Here is a 25,201-nt window from a genome sequence, read left to right as displayed (position 1 = left end):
ACAAAAACACTGGCACTTGATTTGATAAATTCTCTTGGAAAAAATGGAAAGAGAAACAAAAAGTAAATGTAACTTGCTGCTACCCAAACTTTTTTTGTTGTTGTCTCATTTATTTGAACAGCACCATGCTTTCTCTCTCTGTTCTCTCTTCCGCTAATGTAGGAAATTTATTTAAATTGAATGGATTTTGTAAAGGATGCTTTATATGATAAATGGTGTTGTCATAATTAGCTACCAGGAAAAAAAATTAGACCTCTACCTAACATTTTATGTAAAAGTAAATGTTAAGTGAAATAAAAGATCTAAATGTAAAAAATAAAATACATAAGTATTAGAAGGAAGTATAGGAGAACGTTTATACCCCTCTGAGATGGAATAAGAGGACCTCCTCAAGCAAAGCGAAAAGCAGAGGCCCCATATAGAAAAAGATTGCCAAATCTGAGCACATGAAAATTAGTGTGTGGCAAAAATCACTATTAACAGTGGGGAAAATGAAACAGTAAGCTGGGAGAGGCATGTGACACACACAGCAGAGGACCCTGCATGTGGCACATGGAATTTTAAAGATGACCTTCATGGAGAAATACAAGTTGGAATGACCTGAGACCTGCCACCTCTCGCCCATGGGCAGCAGCCATGGGAAGGATGCCAAGTGAAATGCTAGTGATGGTAGCACGGAAAGAAACGCTCTCCTGCGTTTCTCCACCTTTTCGGTAATGTTGAAGTATGTATTAAACTTTAAATTGTACGTGCTCTTGGACCAATTAGTTATACTTTTAGAAATACAGGTTCACAATCCCTTATCCAAAATTCATGAGGCCATTTGTGTTTCAGAATCCAGAGATCTGCACATTATTGAAGACAGTATGGTGCCTATACTGAATGTTTTGTATCCCACCTCTGGCAGGGTTGGGGACAGCGCTCCGTAAGCAAGCGCATTCGTGTTTCTAACGAGAAAAAATGAATATTTGCACCAGTCTAGGTTAGCTTCTGCCACCATCTGAGTCAGTGAAAGATCTGTGAGTTTTCAGAGCCTGTTGGGTTTCAGAATTATGGATCAGGCATTGGGCACCCATACATATTGCGAAATGAAACCATTACTGCACAAATAGGTATGCTGAATTATTTCTAACAGCATAAAAACTGGGAGCGCTCCTAATGTCAGTCAGCGGAAGGATCGAATCAATTGTGCTACCTTTGTACTCTGTGTATTATGCAGCTGTCAAAAGAGTGAGTTAGATTTTTATGTCCTGACTCAGAAAGATGAATTGTTGGTATTAGATGAGAAAACAAGTTATAGAAGAAATGTGTGTGGTGTGATCCCACTCAAAAAATAAGGAGGGAGGTTATCTCCTATTCATGCCTGTCTGTGTCTTGGGAGGAGGAGAAGCTTTGGCAGGACGTCTACCACACTCTGGTCGCAGTTATCTTGGCGGGGAAGGGATTCGGGAGGAAGCTGGAGAGACTGTTAACGCTTTCTTTATATGCTTCTGTAGTTTGGCTTATTAGGATGAAGGGGTGCTGTTTTGGTAATGAAATAAAAGCAATCTTCCTCTTCAAAGTTAATATAGTGAATATTACAGAGCCCTGGCGGCCTGGCGGCGCTCCATCGGTGCAGCCACTGTGAACCATCATCAGGGAGCCTGCTTTGCAGGATCAGTGGAAAGCAGGACTGAGCCCAGAGCGAGGCTCACAACCCCAGCAGGTCCCTTCATTCCTTAATACTGAAGCCTGATGATTTCCAAAGCCTATTAGCATGTCCCCCTACGGGGTGAGGGCGGACCGTGACTGTTACTATGAAACGGAAATCCAGTCACCCAGGAAATCTTATTTTAATTGACCCGCTTGTAGTGAATGATAACTCCAGAAAATAACATTGATTTTTTTTTTTTTCTCTGACTCATGGAGTAACACAGTGTGGCTTCCTCTTCATGAGTGTAATATCTAACTCATTTTAAGCACATTTGAAATATATTTAAAAAAAGAACTACTTTCACCGTGCTGTTATTTTATTTTATAGTATATCCTTAGTTCCTGAAAGGAAAACGATTAAAGATTTAGATGGCTCTAAAAGCCAATGAGTATTGTTTTCAAATAGTCATCATGCTGTATTCCTTAGTTTTGTGCCTAGATATATACAGGTGTATATAGCCATTCCCTTTAGCTCAGGGTGCAGTGAGAGTTTTGTACGTAAATGTTTGAGTGCCGGTAGACAGAGTGGATAAATGCTGAGAAAGGAGAGAAGATTGAGCCCTTCTGTGATCCTGATAAAAGGAGCCGAGGAGGGAGGGGTATATGAGAGCCGGCAGCCTTTGTGTGTGTGTTTATCTTTCTTAAGTTGGATATCATAGAACCTTTGCTTTTTCTCATGGCTCCTCTTCATTTTCTTAGTAGTTGTTTTTGTTTGTTTGTTTTTCTTTTAAAGCCAGAATGAAATAAGCTTGTAGAGCTGTGGTTGATCTGTTTTAAAAATCCATATATATCTTCCTAATTAAGATAGAAAAATCGAATGCATCACCGTGCTTCATTTTAACTTTTCGATTTAATGTGATATACCATATATCTAAATATTAAGTTATAATCAAGCTAACAAACTGTTCAGTAAAATACAGTCTCTCCTCCTACTTTGACAAATTTATCCCTTTTGTAGTGATAATATGCTCAAGGGAGTAGTTTGGAATATTCAACCTGGAAATTGAGTGACTAAAGAAAAAATCCATCAAAAGCTAAGTGAAGAGTATAAGATACATTAACGTGGTACGGTATTGTGCTGTCTGCATGGACAGTGAAGCGGGGCACGTGCGGGGGCAGAGCTGATGGCCTGCCCTGCTCCCCCAATGGCCATGTGGAGGTGTGTGCTGTTCATTAGTTATGGCTGTGAGACTGGAGAGAAAGGAAAAGATAGGAACATTAATAGATCAGACACCTGGGTAGTTGAGCACACCTTGTGTCTAGACCTAGTATCATTGTCACTATACTTCTGTTGTATAAGACAAAGACAATAAGAAATGCAAATGAAAGAAATGTCATCCTTTTGGCAGAGCAGTGATTCTGTCAGCTCTATTCTGCCATCTTTGCTTGTCCTCGTGTTTGACCTCCTGGCACTTCAAGGCTTCCACCCTTTGTAAATAGTCATGCACTTGGTTACGTGTGCCCCTTCGGATACCTCCTCGTGAACACGCTCCATTAGAGTTCTCTGTGTGGGTTACCAAGGGTGTTTAATTGACTGTACTTTTCTGTGACACTTGGTATTAAAGACAGAAGTGTGCCTTGGAGCTTTGGATTCAGACAGACCTGAGTTCCGAAGATGCACACGGCGCCCATGGCCACTTGCTAATGTGGCCCTGTGGTCCTGTGCCGTATTACTTCCTTTTAGGAATTAAGTCAGAAGATCACTCTTTGTTAGACTCCCGGTAAATGGTACCTTGATTTCTTTCCCCTGCGCAGAGCTCTGTTACAGAACAAATGCACACGAGTTATGTCTTTTTTCTTCAAGCATATCGCTTCCCCTGGAAAGCGCGGTCAGTCTTCTCAGGTTGCTGGGGGGTCCGGAGCACTGGGCTGGGCCTGCGTGGGTGTGGACGCACGCGTGCCTGGCATTGGAAGTACCCACCGTCCTCCCTCACCCGGAATGCCACCCTCTGGGTGGGGGAAAGGCGCTACTCTGACGCCACTCTTTGACCTGTGACTTCGAATGATCAGTGATTGACACCTGTGTACCTTAAAGGCTATTATTAGATGTAATAAAAGAAGAAGAGCAGGCAAGGTGAGAAGCAGTACTGACGTTGAAAGGCAGAAGATGCAGGTCTTGTGGGGAGTCACACAGGGTCGCTGCGCCTGCTGCTTTGATCTGGGAGCTTAGGGCAGGAGAGAAAAGGGTGTCACAGGCCCCTTCTGTCCTCGCTTTTGATAACCCTGGGAAATAAGGAAGCTCTATCCACCTCAAGTAACTCTCCTTAGCCTGGGTACTGTGTGTATGTGCGTGTACATGTATAACATGTTTTTTAAAAAACAAACCAGTGTCTTGTTCTTTTAGTTTTTAAAGCATCAAAAAGAACCTCCCCTTATTGCTAAACTGACCACTTTAGCTATTACAAACATCATTGAAATAATTTTCATTAATCTTGAATTTGGTGTTGCTCTGAGTCTTCTGTTTCCCTCCATTGAACAGCTATGAGGAAATATCTGTGGCCTGAGTGAATATGTAACTTCATCTTAACAATTTCATTTTAAGGATTAAAAACTGTATTATCAGTTTAAAATAAAATATTTTAAAGTATTTCACCAAGTACGTATTTTTTGAAGCCGCCCAGTTTTATTTTAGAACCTGAGTCCATGCACATTTGATCTGGCTCACCTGGCCTGACAGAGCTAAAAGTCTTTTCTTTTTTTTTTTAGAGACATAAGATTTCTAGTCTTTCCTTCCATGCACCTGTCCTCACCTTGCTTTCTCCTCTGCATTCTTGTTGAGGGCAGGCAAAGGGAGGAAGCCTCCCACCCCTCATTTGCATCTCTTATCTCACTCTCAATTTAAACTTTGCCTCCAGGTATCTGTTTCATCCACTTTAAAGCCTGAGGGAAGTAGATTCTAGGAAGACCTTCCCTCTTATCTTTCTCTGAATTGGCAGATGCCTGTAATCTGACTGCTTTTCATATCTATTAAGGAAAAGTGGGACTCTAAGGAGGCTAAGGGTTAGAGTTTCCAAAACAGATGAGTTTTAATGTGTTCTGATCAAGGACTTGAGTTCTCAAGAAACAATCCGTGCTTTGTTTGCTAAACAAGTCTGCTGAACACTGTGTTCTTTTCTGGAAAGAGTTGGGGGGATGGGCTGCCCAGGAAGGAATCAGAGGGAGGTAGGGAATGTGGTGAGAAGGAGCGAGAGAAATTTAAGATACTACTTATAAATCAGAATCAGCTCTTAAAATATACAGGTCTAGGGCAAAAGTATAAATGGAGGCCCAATACCATATATCTAAATATTTAAGTTATAATCAAGCTAACAAACTGTTCAGTAAAATACAGTCTCTCCTCCTACTTTGACAAATGTACTTTTTTGATGACTTGTGTGGAGGAGGAAGAAACTTTACCCTCAGGGTTCTTACAGCTGGTCTAATCAAATAGAAATGAGAGAAATTAGCAAGAGAAAATAACCAAATTTAATACACACATGTGTATGGGGACCCTGCTCGCAGAGAGCGTTTCAGAGAAAGAGAAAGAGAAAAAAAGATACATATGACATCTTGAGCTAGGGATGAGGTAAGACGCCTTGGGGGCTTCAGAGGGTTGTTGCAAGATGATGGGAAGAGCAGATGCTTAGTAAGGGGAAGTTTGTCCTGTTCTGCAGACGGGTCAAAGATGTTCTTGCTGATGTCCTCTTACTATGAGCAAGCCGTCTGATTCAAGCTCTTCCAGCTAGTGAAGGCGGGGGCAGAACAAGGCATAACTAAGAGGCGGCTTTGGGGTGACTTGTTCCGAACCCCCACACCTCCAGGCATAGATTGGATTTCACATCCTCAGATCCCTTGGGATTCTGCACTGGGTTTGGCAGCACGGGCAGAGCGGGCCCAGTGGCTCGAATCTCTTCTCTTCCCGTCTCTAGCTCCATCCTTCACTCTGGGTGGAGACGCAGCTCACACTTCAAGCTCTGTCTGCTCCTAGGGTTTATTACAGGAGGATGGGCTCAGGGAAGAGGCCCACACAAGCCCTGAAAACAGATTTGGTGTCATTTGGGTTGGGGATTGCGGGATCCTGCTCACTGTTAGTGTAGAGAGAATGCTTCCCCAGTGGAAATGCAATGGGAGCCATGTAAGTAATTTTAAATTTTCCGGTAGCCACATATAAAAAAGTAAGGAAAAAACAGGTGAAATTGATTTTAATAATATATCTTATTTACTTTAATATATCAAAATGATCAGTTCTAAGAAAGTATTGAATTTACATTTTTTTTGTACTGAGTCTTTGAAGTTCGGTTTGTATTTTCTATTTAGCGGACGTCCCAGGTTGGTCCACCCCCGCTTCAGGTGCGCAGTGGCCCCTAGTGCCCATGGTATCCCGCTGACGGAGCAGATTGAGGGGAAGGGAACTCAGATTCCTCGTTCCCTAAGGGTCACTTAGCCCCGGGACTGTGGGCAGCCTTCTCCTGGGTAATGGCTAGTAGTGCTTTTGTCCTTGAACTCTGCAAAGAACAATCGCATTTCTTTATATTTAGAGTGGGTGGCCATTTTAAAATACAAAAGACATATACATGAAACTGATGGAGGGTACTTGTTAAGAGTTTGTGTGCTTTTTTCCCCTCTAGCATTTAAGTTTATCAACTGCCTTTTACTTATTCAACCCACTACTGCTTTTCAGGAGTGGTCCTAGTAAATCTGTTTGCACCGATGAATATACCCACCCCCCTGTGGTTGACAGGTACTTTCCCAAAAGTCACTGCTTCCATTTCCCATCTGGAGTAATTGCTGGAATTGTAATCCTTCCATTCTTCACACTCTGGGAAGTCTTTGTACTCGTAGACACAAGAAACTCTGAACCTGTAGAGAATTTTTATAAAAGTTTATCTGAGCCAAACGGATGTCAGTGCCGGGAAGCAAAGATCTCAGATGCTCTGGGGAAGGACAGTTTGCAGTTCTTTCGTGCATGGGGTGGGAACGGACGGCCGATAACATGAAAGCAGGAGAGGAGGGTCAGGTTGGATTACAGGATAGTTAGCAATATTATGTGCGCTCTCGAGGCTGGCTGTGCTTCCGAGGGGTCTGAAAGTGGGCACGTCGGTGGCATGTGAACCTAGATGGTCAAAAGCAGTGGGCAGGGCTTGCTTAAGGCAGAGGTAAACCTTTACCCAAGACGTTCTATTCCCAGGGCCTGAGTACCCACCATGACCCGCCCAGGTAGGAATTTATGACCAGACCACCCTGTGAGGTTACTTCCCGGAGAACTCCTTCTTGAATGTCTAGTGTCTTCCCTTCCTTGAGGAACTTCTTTTTAAAGTTCAGCTTAACTGCATGCGTATTGTAAAACCATGGCCAATTCTACCAAATGAGGAAACCTATCTAGGAAGTGGGATCCTGTTTTTGTTTGAACTGTAGCAGCAGTTTCATCTATTTCAGGACAGAGCTGCCAGGTTTAGAGAGGAAAAATCAGCACCCGGTTAAACTTGAATTTCAGAAAAACAACAAATAAAATTTTTTTAGTATGAGTATATCCTGCACAATATTTGGGATGTACTTATACTAAAAAATTATTTGTTTATTGGAAATTCAGATGTAACTGGATGTCCTATATTTTATCTGGTAACCTTATCACAAAACTCCTTTACCGTCTCAAAAATTGAGGCCGCTAAGCAGCTTTTATTTAAGTAGCAAATCTATTTATATTTACTGTATCAGAAATTAAAACTGAGAAATATTTTAATATATTCATTTAGAAAAATAATAAACCCATTCTTATTAACATAAATGTATTTACAAAAAAAACAGCTATTTTCAGAAACAAAAATATTGGGAGAAGAGAGTCGTTTTATATTTTTACAAATTTTTCATGTCTGGAGTATTAGAAGATAGTTAGATTTTTACATGTGTTTCTGCATCTAATCAGGTGTGGCATCACAAAGGCAAGTTCTGTCTAGAAATCTCCACTGGATACTTAGATGAAAACGGGAGTGACAAAAGGCAGATGACGTCTTAGTGTTGTTACGAAAATGATTTTGGACTGGGGAATCTCCTATAAAGGTTTCAGGGACCTCTTCTGGGGTCCCGTAGCAATACTTTGAGAACCCCTCCACTAGGAATAATAGATCTTGTAATTCTGACTTGTGTAGACCATAGACAATCAGAATTGAGGGTAAACATTTTTTGTTTTAAGAAGACCTAATGAATCAAGTTGTAAAATATAAAACAAAAATAAAAAATGATTATTCAGGTTTAGCCGTAATTCTTAAGTTTTGTTTTTCTTTAAGAAACTATTAGGTCTACTCTACCATCCAAGAAAGTGGCTATTATAAAAAATCAAGGCAACATTTTCAACCTGTAAAACAGGCACATAGCATTCTGTTTAGAATAAACTCTATGTAGCTATTTATAACAAAGCTTAACTTTTTATTATGGAATTTAACAAATAGGTCACATGACAGTTTCTTTAAAATGCTGATTGGATTGGATTAGCATTGGATTGAATTTTTAAGATTATGTGTCTGTTTTAGGTATAATGTATTCTGCCTAGTATTTACACTTGGACAGTTTTAAAAATAATTAACATAATGCAATAACTCATCTCAAATAGAAAAATATGAAAGTTGGCAATGGGCCAAATATAGGAGTGCCCAGAGAAGTAAAACTTAATGATTGTTGGACAACTGAGAAAATTAACCAAAACAGAACAGGGGAGAAGTGCTGGTCCGGGATGAAGACGTAAGCTCAGTTTTCGACTGGAAATGTGGAGGAGCTCGGCAGCGGGGAGAGGGCGGGCGACGGGTCGAGGGAGTTGTTCACAGAACAGGACACGGGTGCCCGGGAGGGCAGCATTCCCTGGCTGGGGTGGGGAGGCGAAGGTGGGGAAGGAAACTCGCAGGAGAAAGGCTGGGGGCGAGCTAGGAGGAGGCTGGGGGTGGCAGCTGCCACCCAGGGGCTGCGGGAAGGCCCTTCCGCGGGCGTGGTTAGCAGCCCCAGATGTTAAGTGGAGGCTGAGGAATGATAATTGGTGCCTAACTTTGGGGCTGCGGACCTGCTTGCCTTAGAGAGAGTGTAGTTTGTTTTGTTTCTTTAGTTTTGGGTTTTGATTTGAGAGAATGAAGCAGAAGTGTTTGCCTTGTCTGGGGTAATCCAGAAATTCAGGGATCTGCCTGTTCTTTCTCTCCCTTTCTGTTCCCACTTACACATGTGTGAATTAGGCTGGCTGAGGTAACGCTAAAAAAATGTACTCAGCAGAAGTCACCTCCCCAGATACTCAACTGTAGAGTTACTTTTTTTTTTTTTACTACAGTGTTTATATTTTAGGTAAAATACTGGCCTTCAAGTGCGAAGCTGTGCCTTCCAACTCCGCTGCTTGCTTAACCTGGGAGGGCTCCATGTTTTCCTCAGCTGAGCAGGAGTCGGGCTGGGTTATCTCTAAAGCTGTGCTCAAGTGATGTGGAACTACACATCTATGACACATGTCTTTTCTTTCCTTTTGTTCTGTTTTATTGGAATAGGTTCACCAAGTTGAAGAGTCTTAACCTTTCCAATAATCATTTAGGGGACTTTCCATTAGCAGTCTGCAATATCCCAACGTTGACCGAGCTGAACGTGTCCTGCAATGCCCTTCGAGCGGTGCCGGCAGCCGTCGGAGTCATGCACAAGTGCGTACCTGGAGCCCCGCTGTGGGATGTCCCTCAGGAACCCTTGGGGGGCTGCATCAGGGCCGCAGCTCAGGAGACCAGCTAACTTACATTGGCCATATAAGTCTTGGCCCCAAATCAAGGCTCTTGTGTAGAGGTCGTTTGTTAGCTTTTATACTAATGAGAATCTCGTAAAAAATTAGACTGTCCCTGTTTAGAACTGAAGATCCCTACAGATGAGTGTGTCTCTACATGGGAGGAGGGATTACTTACTCATTTTCTGGGTTATATTGAATTCTAAGACCTAGAAGTTCATTTTTAAAAATAACAATGAAGGATGGGTATTTGGGCTGATTTCATCTATGGCATTCACACTGCAATTAGCTCACATTGTTCCCATTTATCCTATCCAAGCTGGGAAAATAGGTCATAATTTTTGTTTTCCGTAAATAATTAAGATGTTTATCTCTGATCAAGATGTTTATCTCCGGCCTTTTCTCTCTGGTGTATTAATTGCTTCAGGCCCTGCCCTAATACATTTTGCAAAGGAAAGTCCTTTTTTTTTAGTAATATGATCTAAACTTATGGAATTTGTATGTTGATAATAAAGATGTAAAATTTACACATTCTCTATAATTCTTACGTTTTCTTTAATAGCTTACAGACATTTTTGTTGGATGGCAACTTTCTGCAGACCCTGCCTGCTGAGCTGGAGAACATGCATCAGCTGAGTTATATCGGTCTTTCTTTCAACGAATTCACTGACATTCCAGAGGTATTGGAGAAACTGACAGCTGTGGATAAACTTTGTATGTCTGGAAACTGTATGGAGACCCTTAGGCTACAGGCTTTACGCAAAATGCCTCACATTAAACATGTGGATCTAAGGTAACCATTTTAAAGAACTATCTCCCATTTGAGTGGTTGGTTTATATTTGGGGGCTGGGTTATAGCCCTTTTGGGGGCATTTTCCTGCCAAGGGGAACAGGCTGGATAGCTGCAGTTAGGCCCCGTTTTTCTATTTCTGCTCAGAGGGAAGAATAGTGATTAATAGTGGGGTTTGTTCATACCTGGTATTTGCCTTTAAAATTTTCTCATTAATGAATGACCAGATGTCCTGAAGGTTTTGCTTTGTTTTGCAGACTTAAACCCAGTTTTAATTTGTATAAATAGATGGGGACTGTTGAGTCAGGGAGAGTTATTTATGGAAAATGAAACCGTATCACTAAGAGCAGTACACGGAAATTTTCCCCTCTCAGTCCGTCTTTTCTGGGACTGGAGGCAGTTAGCGTCACCGGGCACATCTCCTTTCTTAGATCGCCTCCCCTGGCCTCCCTAACTTAGTATACTGTGCTCATTAAGTTAGATTTATTCATTTATGTAACTTATTTATTTTAATTCTCTCTCCATTCAGGCGGTTCCGCCTGGCTTACTGGCCTTTACAAAAATACAGAACCCATAATCTCTTGCTTGGCCCAAGGTCGGCTGGCACCTCCACTCTCACCCCTACAGTGTGAACCCTGATCACACTGAACTCCAGGGGAGACCGCTAACAACCCCTGCCGCATCGGAGAGTTCTGTAATCACCATCTCTTAGTATGCAAGGCTCAGTTCTAGTTCCTAATGCAGAAAGAATCCGTACACAAGGAGAAAGCTGTTCTAAATTTCTCTGCTTTAAGGAGAAACAAAGGCCTGTCATGGGATGGAATTTCGGCAAGAACAACCTGCGGGGCTTAGGCTTCAATATTCACTTGCTCCTTTTGATACTTTTTCAGCCAAACTGCGGTAACTTCCCCACCAGCTAGAGGGTGATGACCACGTGCTAGCCGTGCTCGGTCTTGGGTGGGGTATTTAACGGCTCTGTGCAGCTGTGTTCTCATCTCTAAGTGACAGCTAATAGGACCCAATTCATAGAGGTTTGGGAAGAACTGAGTTACAAACATCACTCCCCTGGCAAGGGTGATTGTATTGTTGTTATTACCTGACTGAGGCTGCTTTTCTACTCCTGGGACCCTCATTCTCGGCCTCTTCACACCTCTCTGCTTATCACAGGTGGCTCTTTCCTCGCTTTACTGCCCACTTTCCTCTCTTGGTAACTCACCCTCACTCAGACCTGCCTTCTCGGGATGAAGTAGCATCATCTTCTGTTTGTTCTCTCTTCTTCTCCATTCATGTGGCCCGGCCCAGGGAACCTGTTTAGTCCTGTCTCACAAAGAGTGGTGTGGGTTAACTGTTCCTCAGGCCTGTCATACCTGGGAAAGTGATAGCAATTTTGCAGACCTAGAAATTTTTTTTTTTTAAGATTTTATTTATTTATTTTTAGAGGTGAAGGGAAGGCAAGAGAGAGAGAAACATGTGAGAGAAATGTTATTGGTTGCCTCTCACACACCCCCAGCTGGGGACCTGGCCTGCAACCCAGGCATATGCCCTGACAAGGAATCGAACCTGCGACATTCCAGTTCATAGGTGGGCACTTAATCCATTGAGTCACACCAACCAGGTCCAGACCTAGAATTCTTAATTTAGGGAATACAATGGTCATAATTTATACAACTTTGAGAACTTTTTGGAATTGACATGTAAGGAAACTGAATACTTTGTCTTGGTAACTTTCTAAATTGTTACTCTTACCTGCCTCTGAGTCACTTGGATTTAAAAAACCTTCATATTCAGGATTTTAAGGCCTTTTTTATTCAGCCGCCAGCAGTGTAACAATGGTCGGACTGACCTCAGGTAATAAGCATGAGAGGATTTCTGAGTGACCTGGTTGGTACATATAAGAAAACATCATTTTTCTTTATCTGAATTAGCTTATAAATAAGATCAATCTAGTATGGCTAGAAGTAACTTATTGTTTTTTTTGTTCATTTGTTTGTTTTGAGAACTTTATAAATTCTTCAGACTTCCAGTTCTAATGAAGTCTTTTTAGATTAGCTCAGTTACAGGATATTTAAATGCCAGAATATTCTTTGGATATTCTGTAAATGTTGAGTGATCTTGAATAGATAACTGCTTCCTGTTAGACCACTGATCTGAGGAGGGGAAATCCGGTCAGATTTGCTTCTAGTTCTGCCTTACTATTTTAAATTGAAGCTAGTGGAATGATTTTAAAGGAGTTCCACTTAGTTTCTGTAAACAGAGGGCAAATTTTATTGATTCATTTTGTATTCCTTCAGATAGAAATGTTACATCAGATTAAACATGATCACTTTAAATCTTTTTTAAAAATTTGTATTTATTGACTTGAGAGAGAGGGAGACAGAGAGACAGAGAGGGAGAACCACCCATGTGCCGTTGCACTCACCTGGGCCTGCGTTCGTTGGTGATTCTCCTCTGTGCCCTGACCTGGGGTCCAGCCTGCAACCTCCGTGTGTCAGGGTGACGCTGTAGCCGACTGAGCTGGCTGGGCAGGGCCTTCATCTTGTTCTCTTTCTTGTGCTGCTGTTCTTCAAGTCTGATATTTCTTCTACGGCATCATTAATAATTCCTCCGTCTCTTCTCTGTTCAAAAAGCGGGTGTTCCTCACATCTCTCTCGCTGATCTCTTCTCATTCGGTTTTCTGCCTTGTGGTGGCCTGCACTCATCCACCTTTCATCTCCTTGGTGATTAGTCCCCGACCTTTCTCTAACTCTTATTTCTCTTTTTGGGGCTAATTCCACTTTAGCTGCCAACTGGTTAGTTTCACCTTGGTTTTCCCTACGGATACATTAACCAAATAGGAGTTCAATTTCTTTCTTTCTTCAGCCAGTTCTTTCCCCTGGATTCCTGTTTGCTGACGGCAGCACCACGTCACTGGTTATCCAGGCATAGAACTTTGACTGTGTTTTTAGTTTCCCACCAGGTTCTATCAGTTCTTCTTCCACTCTGGTTTCTCCCCTGGTCCCTTCCTGTTCTGTCTCACTGCTCCCGTGTCTTCTAGCTGGGCCGTCTGACGCCACCACAGCACCTTAGAGGAAGCACAGCCTTGCTTAGAGCCTTCATTCTCCAGTTCAGGCTATTCAAGCTCTCGTAGCTACGTTCTACGTGGTGGGCTGTGAGTTCCTTAGTGAGGAGGCTCTTGCTCAGAGCTGCCCCAAGTGTGGTCCTCCGACCTGTGCTGGCCAGCCGGCTATTTGCTGCCTTTCCACAACAAGAGGTGTAGAAATTGAAACTTAATATTTTAGAAACATACAACGATTTGACATTGCCACTCTCCAAATAGGCTCATAAAAGTGGAAATCTCCTTGTGCAGGGAACAGACCAGTGTCCGTGTTGGTGAGCTGCTTGTGTGTGAGTTGTGTACTGATCATGCGCAGTGTGACTACACATCAGTCTGTGACATCAGCAGTTTAGAAAACGGGTCCTTCATCAGAGATAGCCTAGGAAGCACTCCTCTTGCTGGTCCTTGATCCCCTAGTGTTAGGTGCAGTACTTGGTAAGCATTTATTGACCAGCCCACCTTTGTGGTGGTTTTCTCCTCTCACGCACGACACTCATCCCACATCCTTCTCTTCAGTCCAGAGGCCGTCCTGCTGCTTCCCTGGGACGGTTTTCTTCTCCACGTATGTCTTTCCAGTTCTGCGTAGCCTTGATTTAGATGAGATGTGTCCTGATCCATCACATTTTTTTTGACTGATCTCTGTATTTTATACATCATTTATAGCACTTATCACTTACTTGTCCTTATACTTTATATATGAAAGCATATGTGATTTTTCCTCACTAAATTTCAAAATCTATTGACAAACACCTCATTTTATTCATTTCTTATCAACACAAAGCCATAGGGCATTGCCACCATTGTCACCATAGCCTTGCACTCTTTGCAAAGTAATGCTCAGTGCGTACTTAGGTAATAGACAAAATGGCTGTGCTAATTGAGGGGATTATTGGAAGGAAATTTTAAACATATTTTGCCTCTTTAAAAGTTCATCCTAAATAGTTGTATTATTGAGTGAGCCTAAAAACTTTTGACATTTGAATCTTGGTAAGACTTGGCAATTTAAACTGAACAGTGGAAATGTTAACTTCTTTTTCTTTATAGTATTTCTTTTGTCTCATTTAACTGATCCTTTATTTTAGTGTTAATAAAATGAAACTGTGGGGGTAGCAAGTTTCAAATGAAGATGATAATGCCACATTAAGAAGGTAATATAAAGTGTAGAATAGGGAGAATGCAGGACATGTTTTCAATTCTTACAGTCTTCTATATTCAAAATGAGATTTAAAAAAAAATTTTTATTGTGCATACATATTCTAGAATCTAGCAAGCATTTGGAAACAGTCAAATAGCTGGGTTGAGGCCAGTTTTTTAATCTTACAACCTGGAATAAGAAAGAGAAGGAGCCAAAAAATCCTCCTGGGGACATTTGAAGAGGCCATATGCTGTACTTGCGGGTTGATGAATCCTAGCTCTTTGCTGTCACTCATCCTCGTGTGTCAGTGGCTTTGTGCTATCACTATTAATAATTCAATTACCATCATTTTATTTTAGTTTTGAAAGGTCAGAAATTCATAACAGAACATGTGGCTTTTTTCTAAGCTCCAGCCTTCATATTAATGCTCTTATAATGGAAGCACGTGGTCTCGGTGTTTTGTTGGCCGTGTGATGAGAAGTGGAAGGTTTTTATTATTTGTAAAGAAGTTGAGCATAGCATAGGAAACTAGGAACTGAGATTTTCATTTATTTTTCTGCCCTTGGAGGCTAAGTGTGTCTTTGTTCTATTGGTTTCTAGTCCCCATTCCTACTTACCTTCTTGACAGGTCATGCACAGCCACCTCGGCCTGGTAGCTGACTGGTTCTCATGCCGAGGTCCTGCATTCCCTGCGCCCTGCTCGGCCCTAGGCTTGCTGCTTCCCGTCGTTGTCCTTCATTTATAATTTCTCCGTGAGTCCTAGGTGCCAGATTTTAGTATCTTCTGCTCTTCTTTCTCTCAAGCAATATTTTAAGGATAGTTTTGGTAAACAGTCCTTGGTTCTGCGCATTCCTGTCTCTGGTGCATATGGCCTACCATTTGTTACTTGTCTTTCCAAGTTCACCCTTTAATTCTGTCCTGTTTGGTCACGTATCCGCTCCCCTTCCATAAATAGTCAATGCAGTCATAATGTGCTTCTTACATTCTTTCAATCAAATTCTATGAAAGTGTTTAAATGGATTTTTTTCCTCTTGAAATGAAATAAGGGGAAAGCAATAAGCATGCTTCTCCTCCAGGTTTAGGGGTCTAAATTGTGTTTCAGAGTATATTGTCAAGGTTAAGAACTCATGGAATTGTAGCTAAAAAAAATATGACCAGTTAAGGAAGGCCAGCCGCTGAGGTTAAAGAAATCATGGAGAACTCTAATATAGTGAGACTTGAGTCCCTTCTCCGTATCCCACTATGTTAGGGTGTAGCTCTTTTATTTATAGCATTGCAGTTAATTATAGTCTCTATTTGTAACCTTTTTCTCTCAAGACTGAACATAATTAAGAAGCTAATAGCAGATGAAGTGGACTTTCTCCAGCACATCACTCAGCTTGATCTGCGCGATAATAAGCTTGGTGACCTAGATGCCATGATTTTCAACAACATTGAAGTTTTACACTGTGAAAGGAATCAACTGGTGACATTGAACATCTGTGGCTATTTCCTAAAAGCACTCTATGCCTCTTCCAATGGTATGTAACATAGGCCACCTCAGAGTTTCTCAGTAGGTTCCAAGAATTTACACAGTGCCATCATCTTGGCCTTGCTTTGACATTTCTTCCCTCATTTAGTAAAATGTGTCAAATTTTGCTAAGATAAAAAGCATAAAAGAGGAATTTTGGTTTGGTACTTAAAAAAATCAAAAAGGAAGATTTTATACTTCGTAAGTTTTTTTTCTCATATTGGGATATTTAGATAAGTTACTCCCACTTTTGATTTGGCACCTCTGCTTGAAAGGGAGTGGAGGGAGGGTGGTCTATTAATTGGGCTGCCTTGTTAATAACAGTAAATCTGGAACCTTGATTTAATCCTTGAGAGTGAAGGTAAAAGGATCCATTCTGGATTCTATCCAGGGTCTCAGATTTCCTGCTCCGCTGACAGAGGAACTCACCTGAAGAGAAACCTCGATTATAGACGCACAAAGCAAGAGTCTTACTCAGTCAATAAGCTCTCTTTCTTAGAATCTGGAAATCATGGCTATTCTGTTAAAGTTCATATGGGCAGATGTTTACTAACACGAAGGTTTTAGTTCCTACCAGCATGAATGAAAACAAGTATTTACGAGTTAAACAGGTGTTTAAAAGCATGTGTTTTATGCAGAATGTAGAATATGAGTTCTAAAGGATAAGGGATTTTTAAAAATGAGTGTACTGTCATCTCACTGGAGAAATAAGCCAAACCTTAAATAGCCATAGGTCACGGAAGGGTTGCAGGATTTGGACAACCATAGGCACACAGTGGGTTTCAGAAGAGAAAGGCTCTGCTTGGCAGGGAGTAGAAGACAGGGATTCTGAATTTTTCGGTGCTGGGTGGGGAGCGGTAAGAAGTAATTCTGGGATGCATGGCTTGGAGTCCTGGTGAACCTTTGAAGAGGCATGTGGTAGAAGCGATGCTGGGAGACTGTTAATGTGACAGTAGTGTGCAAAGTGCATGTGTGGGAGAAGAGTGGGGCCAGCCCTCCTCCGCTAAATCCAGGCTATTGTAATGGTCTCATGGGAGCTGGTGATTGGCAGTCAGCAGTACAGATATTGATTCAAGACTCAGAGGTGGTACACGAAACCATAGAAGTAAGGTAACTGGAAAAGAGAACATGGCCAAAGCAGACTGCAGACCCTTCTGGGTAGCTGGAACCAAAGTGAGCAGCCGGGTAGGAGCTGGCCCTGTGATTAGAAACTCCTCTGTCCCAGAGACAAAGCCCTAGGTGGACAGTGGTGTAATGTTTCATACAGTTTTGAGGAAGGTTCTCAGATTTGAGTAGAGAGTCATTTATGACCCTCAGGAGTGCTGTTTCAGTAGAGTGAAAAAGACCAAAGCCAGGATGCATTTGGTTTTATGGAAGAACACCAAATATTTAAGAAACAAACAAACAGTATTTATATAGTTCATTTTCTAGATAAAATTTAGCATGCCTAACAAGAGGAGAGCCACAATGAGGGATGGAAAAGAGGTAGGAAAGTAGAACGAGTGATTTGTTTTAAATTCTGAGTAAGATCTTGTGATTTAATTAGAAGTTCTCTGTCCTTTCCTGTAGTTTCAAAGCAGAACAGATGGATGCATTGTACTTCCTAACCTAAACAAACAACGGAGAATAAAAGCACAGTAATGATATTCTACACACAAAGAGTCTCTGTGTCACTTGAATGGTAACGCTTTTGTGTGTTTTTTTTTCCGCCTTCTAGAACTTGTTCAACTTGATGTTTACCCAGTTCCAAATTATCTGTCCTACATGGACGTTTCAAGGTAAGATGCCAAGTCCTAGGGTGCTCTACAGTCTGCTTGAACATGACTTAGATAATTCTGTCTGAGCACAGGCATAGAACACTTTTTATACACTTTGAAGTATATAAATTCAGTAGTTTAAACTTACTCTCTGAAAATGCACCTAAGGTTTTGTCAGTTAAAACACTAAATTTGTCTACTGTAGTTCAGACCAGAAGAGTCAAGGTGTTATGCTGATGTGGACACCAGTTTGAACACCAGGCCTGGGTCTGGGAGATTAGAGTCGGGGGTCATGTTCGGTAGTTTTTAATTATATTAACCACGTCTTCACGTCTTCACGTCTTTCTCTAAAATGATGTTGATTTCTTTAAAAAAATATTGTGCTATATTTCTTTTATTTTCCCCCTTCCTCTGTGTTATTTTGTATGATCCATGGAACTCCTGGCTAAGAACTCTGAAAAGGTGGCCACTAAGCTTACCAAAGCAGGATTCCCATACAGCCTACCCACTTTCCTCAGACCATTTGTGAACAGCTGACCCTCTCCTACAAATTCATCACTGGCTGTGGGGCGTCACATTTCTGCCAGTCCCCAAACATATCATGGGAGACTTTTTCCTGAAGACATAAAGCGTGTATTTACACAAACTAAACTTTAATAATCTTAACACATTGAAATTGAAAACTCACTTTTAACACAGTTCCAAATGAAATACCCCCAGTTTTCTGAACATCTATAGTACTTGGGAGAGGATGTGGTCCTCTCAAAGTGCTGCTATTAATGCATCTCAGTGTATAAATCAGATATGTTAATAATATCCTCAGTCATAATTATGCAAGAATATCAGAATTTAGCTGTTGAGAGAATTATTACAATTACAGTTTTATGGGACATTTATAATTATAAAATCCTTTATGAGCAGTGCTTCATGCATTTCCTCCTAAATTCATGTCAGACGATTTTGTTTAATGTACTTGAAGTCAGATATGACCTGATGAAGTTCTTTTGTTTTTCCCATTGCCTTGGTTGTTATCTTCATTTTTAAAATAAGAACAGTACTGGAGTGGGGTTTGCATACATGAATGTATATGAATATCTTGAAAAGATTTTTAGAGCATTGGCCATGCAGAGAATTTACGTTCCCTTTATTTATAGTGTATAATTGGCAGGTGGTTCCTTCCCAGTGTGTACTAGGTCCTTCGAGGGCCTCGGGCTCACTGTTCCACACTTACGAGAGCATTATTGCTATATCGAGGTTGCTTATAGTTAGAGGTCCTGCCACTCTCCTGTCTTACTAAGATGTGTTAGGGGTTAATGACTATAAAATGGAATCATTAAGTGTATCAATCTTTAGGGCTCCAAAGCCAGGGCAGAAAATTATGCATTTTTTTGGTATGTTAATTACAAGGTCGATATAATAGCAAAAATAAAGAAGATGAATTTTAAATCACACATAATGTCACCACCCTAATATTACAGCTATTTCACGTTTGCTCTAATATAATTCTGTCTCAAGCATTATATTTTTATAGAATTGTGCATCTGTTTTTAAAGAATTATAGTCATAACATATTACATACCATTTGAGATTCTCTGTGCCTGGTCATTTTACATCTGTTAAAAAAAGGTAAAAGGCTAGCCACTTATGATTAGGGAGACATTCAAATATAGTAGATTTGTATAAGAAAGGGTCAATTCATGTAATAATGAAAGCCATGATTAGTTTAGTTCACTTGTTTCTGGTAATTACTGTTACCATCTCATGCCTCAGTAAATGTTTTCAGATAATTAATTCTGAGTCGTAAGGGCACTGCTGCCATTTTCTCCATTTCTCTGGAGCCGTGCTTGCATGAGGCCCTTGGGAGCTGAGAATTATTTAAGTGTTAAGAGTGAAAATGTAAATCGGAAAATAAAATTATTTTATGCCATTTGACTGTTTGACTTAACTGAAAGTGTATGCTTGTTTTGTGTGTTTCTAATATGAGACCTCCTCTCCCTAAACTTGCATGGGTTTATCGACTCTTCAGGGTGGCAATTCTGGGCCAGACTTTTAAAAAAATAGACTTTGGAAATGACGTAACTATGTCCTTTCCTACTTTTTCTTTTCTTCTTATTCCTTAATCACAATCTTACTTCTATATTAAAGTGAATACACATACGCTTTTGATTTTTATTCACTGTATTTTGGTATTTCATTGAAGTTTTATTTATTCTATGTAACTAGGTTGAGTTTCAAACTATAGTTTAGGCCATGTTACAGTCAAAGAAAAAATGGTATATCCTTATGTTTAGGAACCGCTTGGAAAGTGTGCCTGAGTGGGTGTGTGAGAGCCGAAAGCTGGAGGTTTTGGATATTGGCCATAATCAAGTCTGTGAACTTCCCGCACGGTGAGTATTACAGGTCAAGTTAGACACTCTCAGACTAGGTAAGCAATTGTAGAAACAGATGACTCAGTTTTCACATGTTATTAGGGACCCCTAGAAGTGTTTTTGTGTGTATTTTTCTTTTTTTCTTTTTGTTGACTTTATTGGGGGCGATACTGGTTAACAAAATTATACAGGTTTCAGGTGCACAATTCCAAAACACATCATCGGGTCTCTTTCCATCACCATTTATCCCCCCTATGTCCTCCTCCACCTCCCCCGAAGAGTTTTTTTAGCCCTGGCCAGTGTGGCTCATTTGGTTGGAGCTTCATTCCATGACTGAAGGGTTGCAGGTTCGAGTCCCAGTTAGGGCACATACCTGGGTTGCAGATTCAGTCTCTGATCCAGGCATGTACAATCCAGGGTCAGTCCAGATGCATGTGATCGATCCCTGGGAGGGCACGTACCGGAGGCAACCAGTCACTACTTGTGTCTCGCATTGGTGTTTCTCTCCTTTCCTCTCTCTCTGGAAAGCAATGGGCGAATGTCTTCGGATAAGGATAATATATATATATAAATAAATTTTTAAAAGGAGTACTTTTCTTTTAAGATTTTATTTACCTTTTTTGAGAGGTGGGGGAGGGAGGGAGAAGGAGAGGGAGAGAAACATCAATGTGTGAGAGATACATAGATTGGTTGCCTCTGGTACCCCCCAACTGGGCACCTGGCCCGCAACCCAGGCGTGTGCCCTGACTGGGAATCGAACTGGCGACCCTTTGGTTTGCAGGCCAGTGCTCAGTGCATTGAGCCACACCAGCCAGGGCTAAACAGAGTGTTTTTAAAACCTTATTTTTTTAAACCTAGTATTTAGTATCTTTGCCTCATGTGGTGTCTTAAAGTTACAAATTTCCTTATGTAGTGAAGAGTGGTATGAGGCTTTGACTCTGCTAGACTTTACAAATTCATGCAGTGGGTAGTTCCTGGGGGAAATTTTGAAATAAGCCAAAAGAAATGTTCAGAGACTCAACGAACAGTATGATTGGTTTACCTCTGTAATCTTAATTCTCTCAGATTCCTCTCCTTTGGTGCATGAACTTGATATGTCTCCCTTACCCACAAATAACTTTTAGTTTTCCTTGAACATAACTTTGGGGGAGAAAAGATTATTAGGTCATTAAGCCTAGAACAAACTGGATTGTTTTTTATTTCGTAACTTTTACTTTAATGCCACGATTTCTAGATCAGCCATGAGATGACGTCTAGTATCCATAGATACAGACATCCCGAAGTCGACTGTGGCACAGAGTATCTTCAGACTGTCGGGGACTAGCCCTGCAGCCGCTGCCTGGAAGAGCAGCCCGGCCTTGAGCTGGCCTGTGGGGCTTTGTGTGGTGACGGACACGTCGTGTGCCTGTGCCGTCCGGTGGGGCCTGCTCGCCATGTGTGACTTTGGAGCACTTGGAATGTGGCTACTGTGACTAAGGAGCTGAATTTTAAGTTTTATTCAATTTTAATTAATTTAAATTTAAACAGCCATTTGTGACTAGGGGCTGCCACAACCCAGGTCTAGCTATTTGCACCACCCTCAGCCAGTCACTGGACAGTCAGTCAGCCGTTCCTGACTGTGTGCAGTCACAAATATTAGTAAAAATGCTGTAGGAATATGTCAGCATTTTGGAGTTAAACTTTAGTGTAGGGGCATGATCTTTAAAGGTGTGTGATCAACATTCCTCTATTCTCTTGTAAAGAACAAAGACCATGAAATACACACACTTGGTAAGCCTCATGAGCGTGTTAAGAGTTTAGCTGCTTGATACAGTAGCTGCCAGCCATTAGCCAAAGGTCTGCTGAGCAGCTGAAACGCAGTTAGTCAGAACTGAGGAGGGCCAAGGTAGAAAATGCACACGGGATACAACATAGCTCAGTAATGCTGTATATTAATTACACGTTAAAGTAATGTTTTAGTATATTGGGTCCAATAAAAAGTACGATAATTCATTTTCCTGTTTCTTTTCACTTTTAAATTACATATGTAGCTCACATTATATTTCTGTCGGCTGACACTGTTGGAATATAGTTATAATCAGGAAGATCTGAGTTTACCTTTTCAATCCCTGGAAAGCTCAGTTAATTTTGCACTCGCAGCCATATGTCACACCTGTAAATTCAGCCTGTTCGAGAGTGCTTTCGGCTTTAGAGTTTTACGGGGACCGAGCACTTAGGTGACGCAGTGCAGCTTGGCACTGCCATCGGCGAAGGCTTCTGCTGTGCCCCGTGCACAGCACCGTGTGTGGGGGTGGGAGTGGCCGGGCTTTTAGAAGACAAACAGCAAAGGTGAAAACAGGCTACTACTAAAAGGAGAACATAATTTGATGAAAAAGATATTTTATTTGCTTTTTCATTTTCTCTGTCCTGTTTGCCCTTCCAACCTCCGCAGTGCAATAGATACAGCACATTGGAGTCTAAGGCCTTTGTCTCACTGCGGGCTACAGCGAAGATATTATACACACAGAGCAACAATTAAATAAGCACAGGCTAACTGATATTTTACCACATGTTCCCCCAAAGTTAACCTTTGATTTGCTCTAGGTTAGTATAGGCCTCTTGGGGGGAGGGGGGCAGGGATCTAAACAAATGCTTATTCAAAGCAAATCCCAAAACACTCTATTGTCAAGGAGTTTAAACAGTGTCCGTTTTTGTATGTTTGGTGGGACAAAAACAATGTGTATTGTTTTCTCATTTATGGTGCAAACTTTCTACTAGCCCTCTCATTGATCTAACATTTCAGGCAAGACAGTGACTCATTACAATTCAAGCTTTGTTTATCTCGGTGGTGTACATGAAGGGTTTGACAAAGCAGAAATTAATATTTCGAAGTGGAAATATTTTAAAAAGAAGAGAAGGTATTGTAGCACTTAGTATCCAAAAGAATTGAACTAAATCCAATAATTAACATTTAATACTCATCCTATAGTTATCAAGTCTACTTTTTTATTTGGAGAAATCAGGATAAAGATTTTGTTACCAGTCTTTAGTTATCCATCTATTTCTGGGTAAAGTGTGTGTGCGTGCGTGCGTGCGTGTGTGCGCGTGTGTGTAAATAATAAATAACCCAGTTCTAAATTGTACCACAAGCCCAGCAAGGCAGTAAAATTGCTGAAGCCAATCCATTACAGAGACCCTGTGTTAACTGTGACTGAATGACAATCCTGGATAATCTGTCTTGTCATGTTGATACCTAAACCTGCCAAGCCAGGCGCATTAGATATCATTAGTGGTGACCCGTGTTGTCACGGCACTGAAACATGTTGCAGCACCTCTGTGAGCAAAGAGTCTAGTTTGGATATTTAAAGTGAATGAAGTCACATCTGTAACGCAGAGTGATTTTTAACAGCTTTGGATGTCAGTGAGTGAGGTCAGGGTGGTAGAGGGTGGGCGAGGAAGCCCCTTCTCTGACAGCCATGGGAATAAGTTCTCACTCTGCAGGGATCCTAATGCACCCTGGAACCTCGCTTCCCACAGTCCCCAGGTTTCTGCATTTAAACCCAGAGTTTGCTTTGCTCCCTACAACTGTCGAGGTCCTGTGTGGTCATAGAGCAGGCTTCCGTTCGATTGCCAGGTACTCACCATTCGTTGCAGTTTCGGTAACCTGCCGGAGAAACTCGGCCAGGCTTCCAAGGAGCTCTTTAAGGCTCGGCAAAAAGTAGTGGATTCAGTGCATTCCGTTCTCTTTAGGGGAGAGTGTCTACTTTGGTCTAGGATTAGCCTGCAGAGAAAACAAAAACTTACAGACTTAGGGAAGTGAGGAAAGAGAAATAATTATGGTTGTGAAATGTAACCGAGGAAAAATGTAACATTTTCTCAGTTGGTATTTTAAGAGATTAATTGGATAGATGAATCCTTTATTGAATGTTGACCCTATAGGTAAAAATTGCTCGATCGTATTTATTTAGAATGCTGTGGGTAAAACAATACAAGGCACAAGCCCCACTGAGCAGCCTGCCTTGTGAGCCCAAGATCAGACTGCTCTCTTCAGAGCCTTCTTCTAAGAAGCTTGTCTTTCTCATTCACTGAGTACAGTTTCTTCGTTAAATGTTCCTTCTCACTGGTTTTCCCACCTTCTTTTTTGAAAGTATGGAAAATATTGAAATATGAGCAGCTCCAAGTTGGAGCTTCTGGTAAGATGAACTTGCAGTTGCTCTGAACGAATTTACGTTCTTCGGAGAATTCATTTCAGATACTCTCCCACCCCTGCGCTTTTTCTCACCTCTGTCCCAATGAGCTCTAAGGCAGTCTCCTCTGTCCCTGTCCCCCTCTGCACAGCTTGTTCTGTAACAGCAGCCTCCGGAAGCTGCTGGTCGGGCACAACCAGCTGGCGCGGCTGCCGGAGCGGCTGGAGAGGACGTCGGTGGAGGTGCTGGACGTGCAGCACAACCAGCTCCTGGGGCTGCCGCCCAGCCTCCTGACGAAGGCCTGCAGGTAAGGCGGCCCACGCGGTCCCGTGACGCCTCCGGGCGGGGAGCGGCCCCTCGCGACCGTTCTTGCCGCGTGACCCGAGCGCGTCGGCGTGCGCCCTTGACTATCTGTCTCTCTGAAATTTATGAAGAACGTGGTTTGCTGCCCACTTCTGTGTCCTGGCCATTTTGCAGGGGATGGAGACAGGAATCACCTCCAGAGTTTTCATCAATCTCACTGCTTTCGGGGGAGAGGTGGTGGGCTGGGGTGTGCAGGGACGAGGGGCAGCCGGCTGGCGGTGCAGAGCGGTGCACCTGCTCGCGCGTACCTTCCCTGCTGCAGAGTCTGTCCTGGTTCCACGCGCTGGTGCCTGCGGGGGACGTAGAGGGCCGCCTCGGGTTTGCCCTCTTCTCCGGTTCTCCTTCGTTCCTTTTAACCACTGTGCTTATCTTCGCCGTGGTGTTCCCCTGACATGAGATTTATTTTTTAACAGAATGTTTCTAAACCTTTCACTAAGTATTTAAAGAAACTACTTTGGTTTGAGGAGGTGAGTTCTCTCAGGCAGATAGGCTATGAAGAGGGTGGGGTAAGTCAGTTAGCTCTTTTTTGAACAATATTCTTGGATTATTTCACTTATTGGAAGACGAGAAAACAACATTTTATGATTGTCACCAAACTCTTCGTGGCTTCT

General features: G+C 41.9%; 1 protein-coding gene across 1 annotated transcript in view; it reads left to right on the top strand.

Annotated features, from left to right (window-relative positions):
- The window catches only part of PHLPP1 (PH domain and leucine rich repeat protein phosphatase 1), a 169,634-nt gene that overhangs the window by 116,594 nt on the left and 27,839 nt on the right, over positions 1-25,201 (top strand). Inside the window, exons 5-10 of the mRNA XM_090285418.1 lie at positions 9,186-9,332; positions 9,969-10,199; positions 15,743-15,945; positions 17,653-17,713; positions 19,984-20,079; positions 24,379-24,534. Coding sequence (XP_090141544.1) covers positions 9,186-9,332; positions 9,969-10,199; positions 15,743-15,945; positions 17,653-17,713; positions 19,984-20,079; positions 24,379-24,534 — 894 coding nt within the window. The remainder of the gene's footprint in view (positions 1-9,185; positions 9,333-9,968; positions 10,200-15,742; positions 15,946-17,652; positions 17,714-19,983; positions 20,080-24,378; positions 24,535-25,201) is intronic.

This window comes from Furipterus horrens, unplaced genomic scaffold (genome assembly GCF_987537825.1).
Source record: "Furipterus horrens unplaced genomic scaffold, mFurHor1.1.pri manual_scaffold_8, whole genome shotgun sequence".
NCBI lineage: Eukaryota > Metazoa > Chordata > Mammalia > Chiroptera > Furipteridae > Furipterus > Furipterus horrens.
Note: the sequence above shows the minus strand (reverse complement) of the source record. Positions and strands in the feature narration are given on the sequence as shown.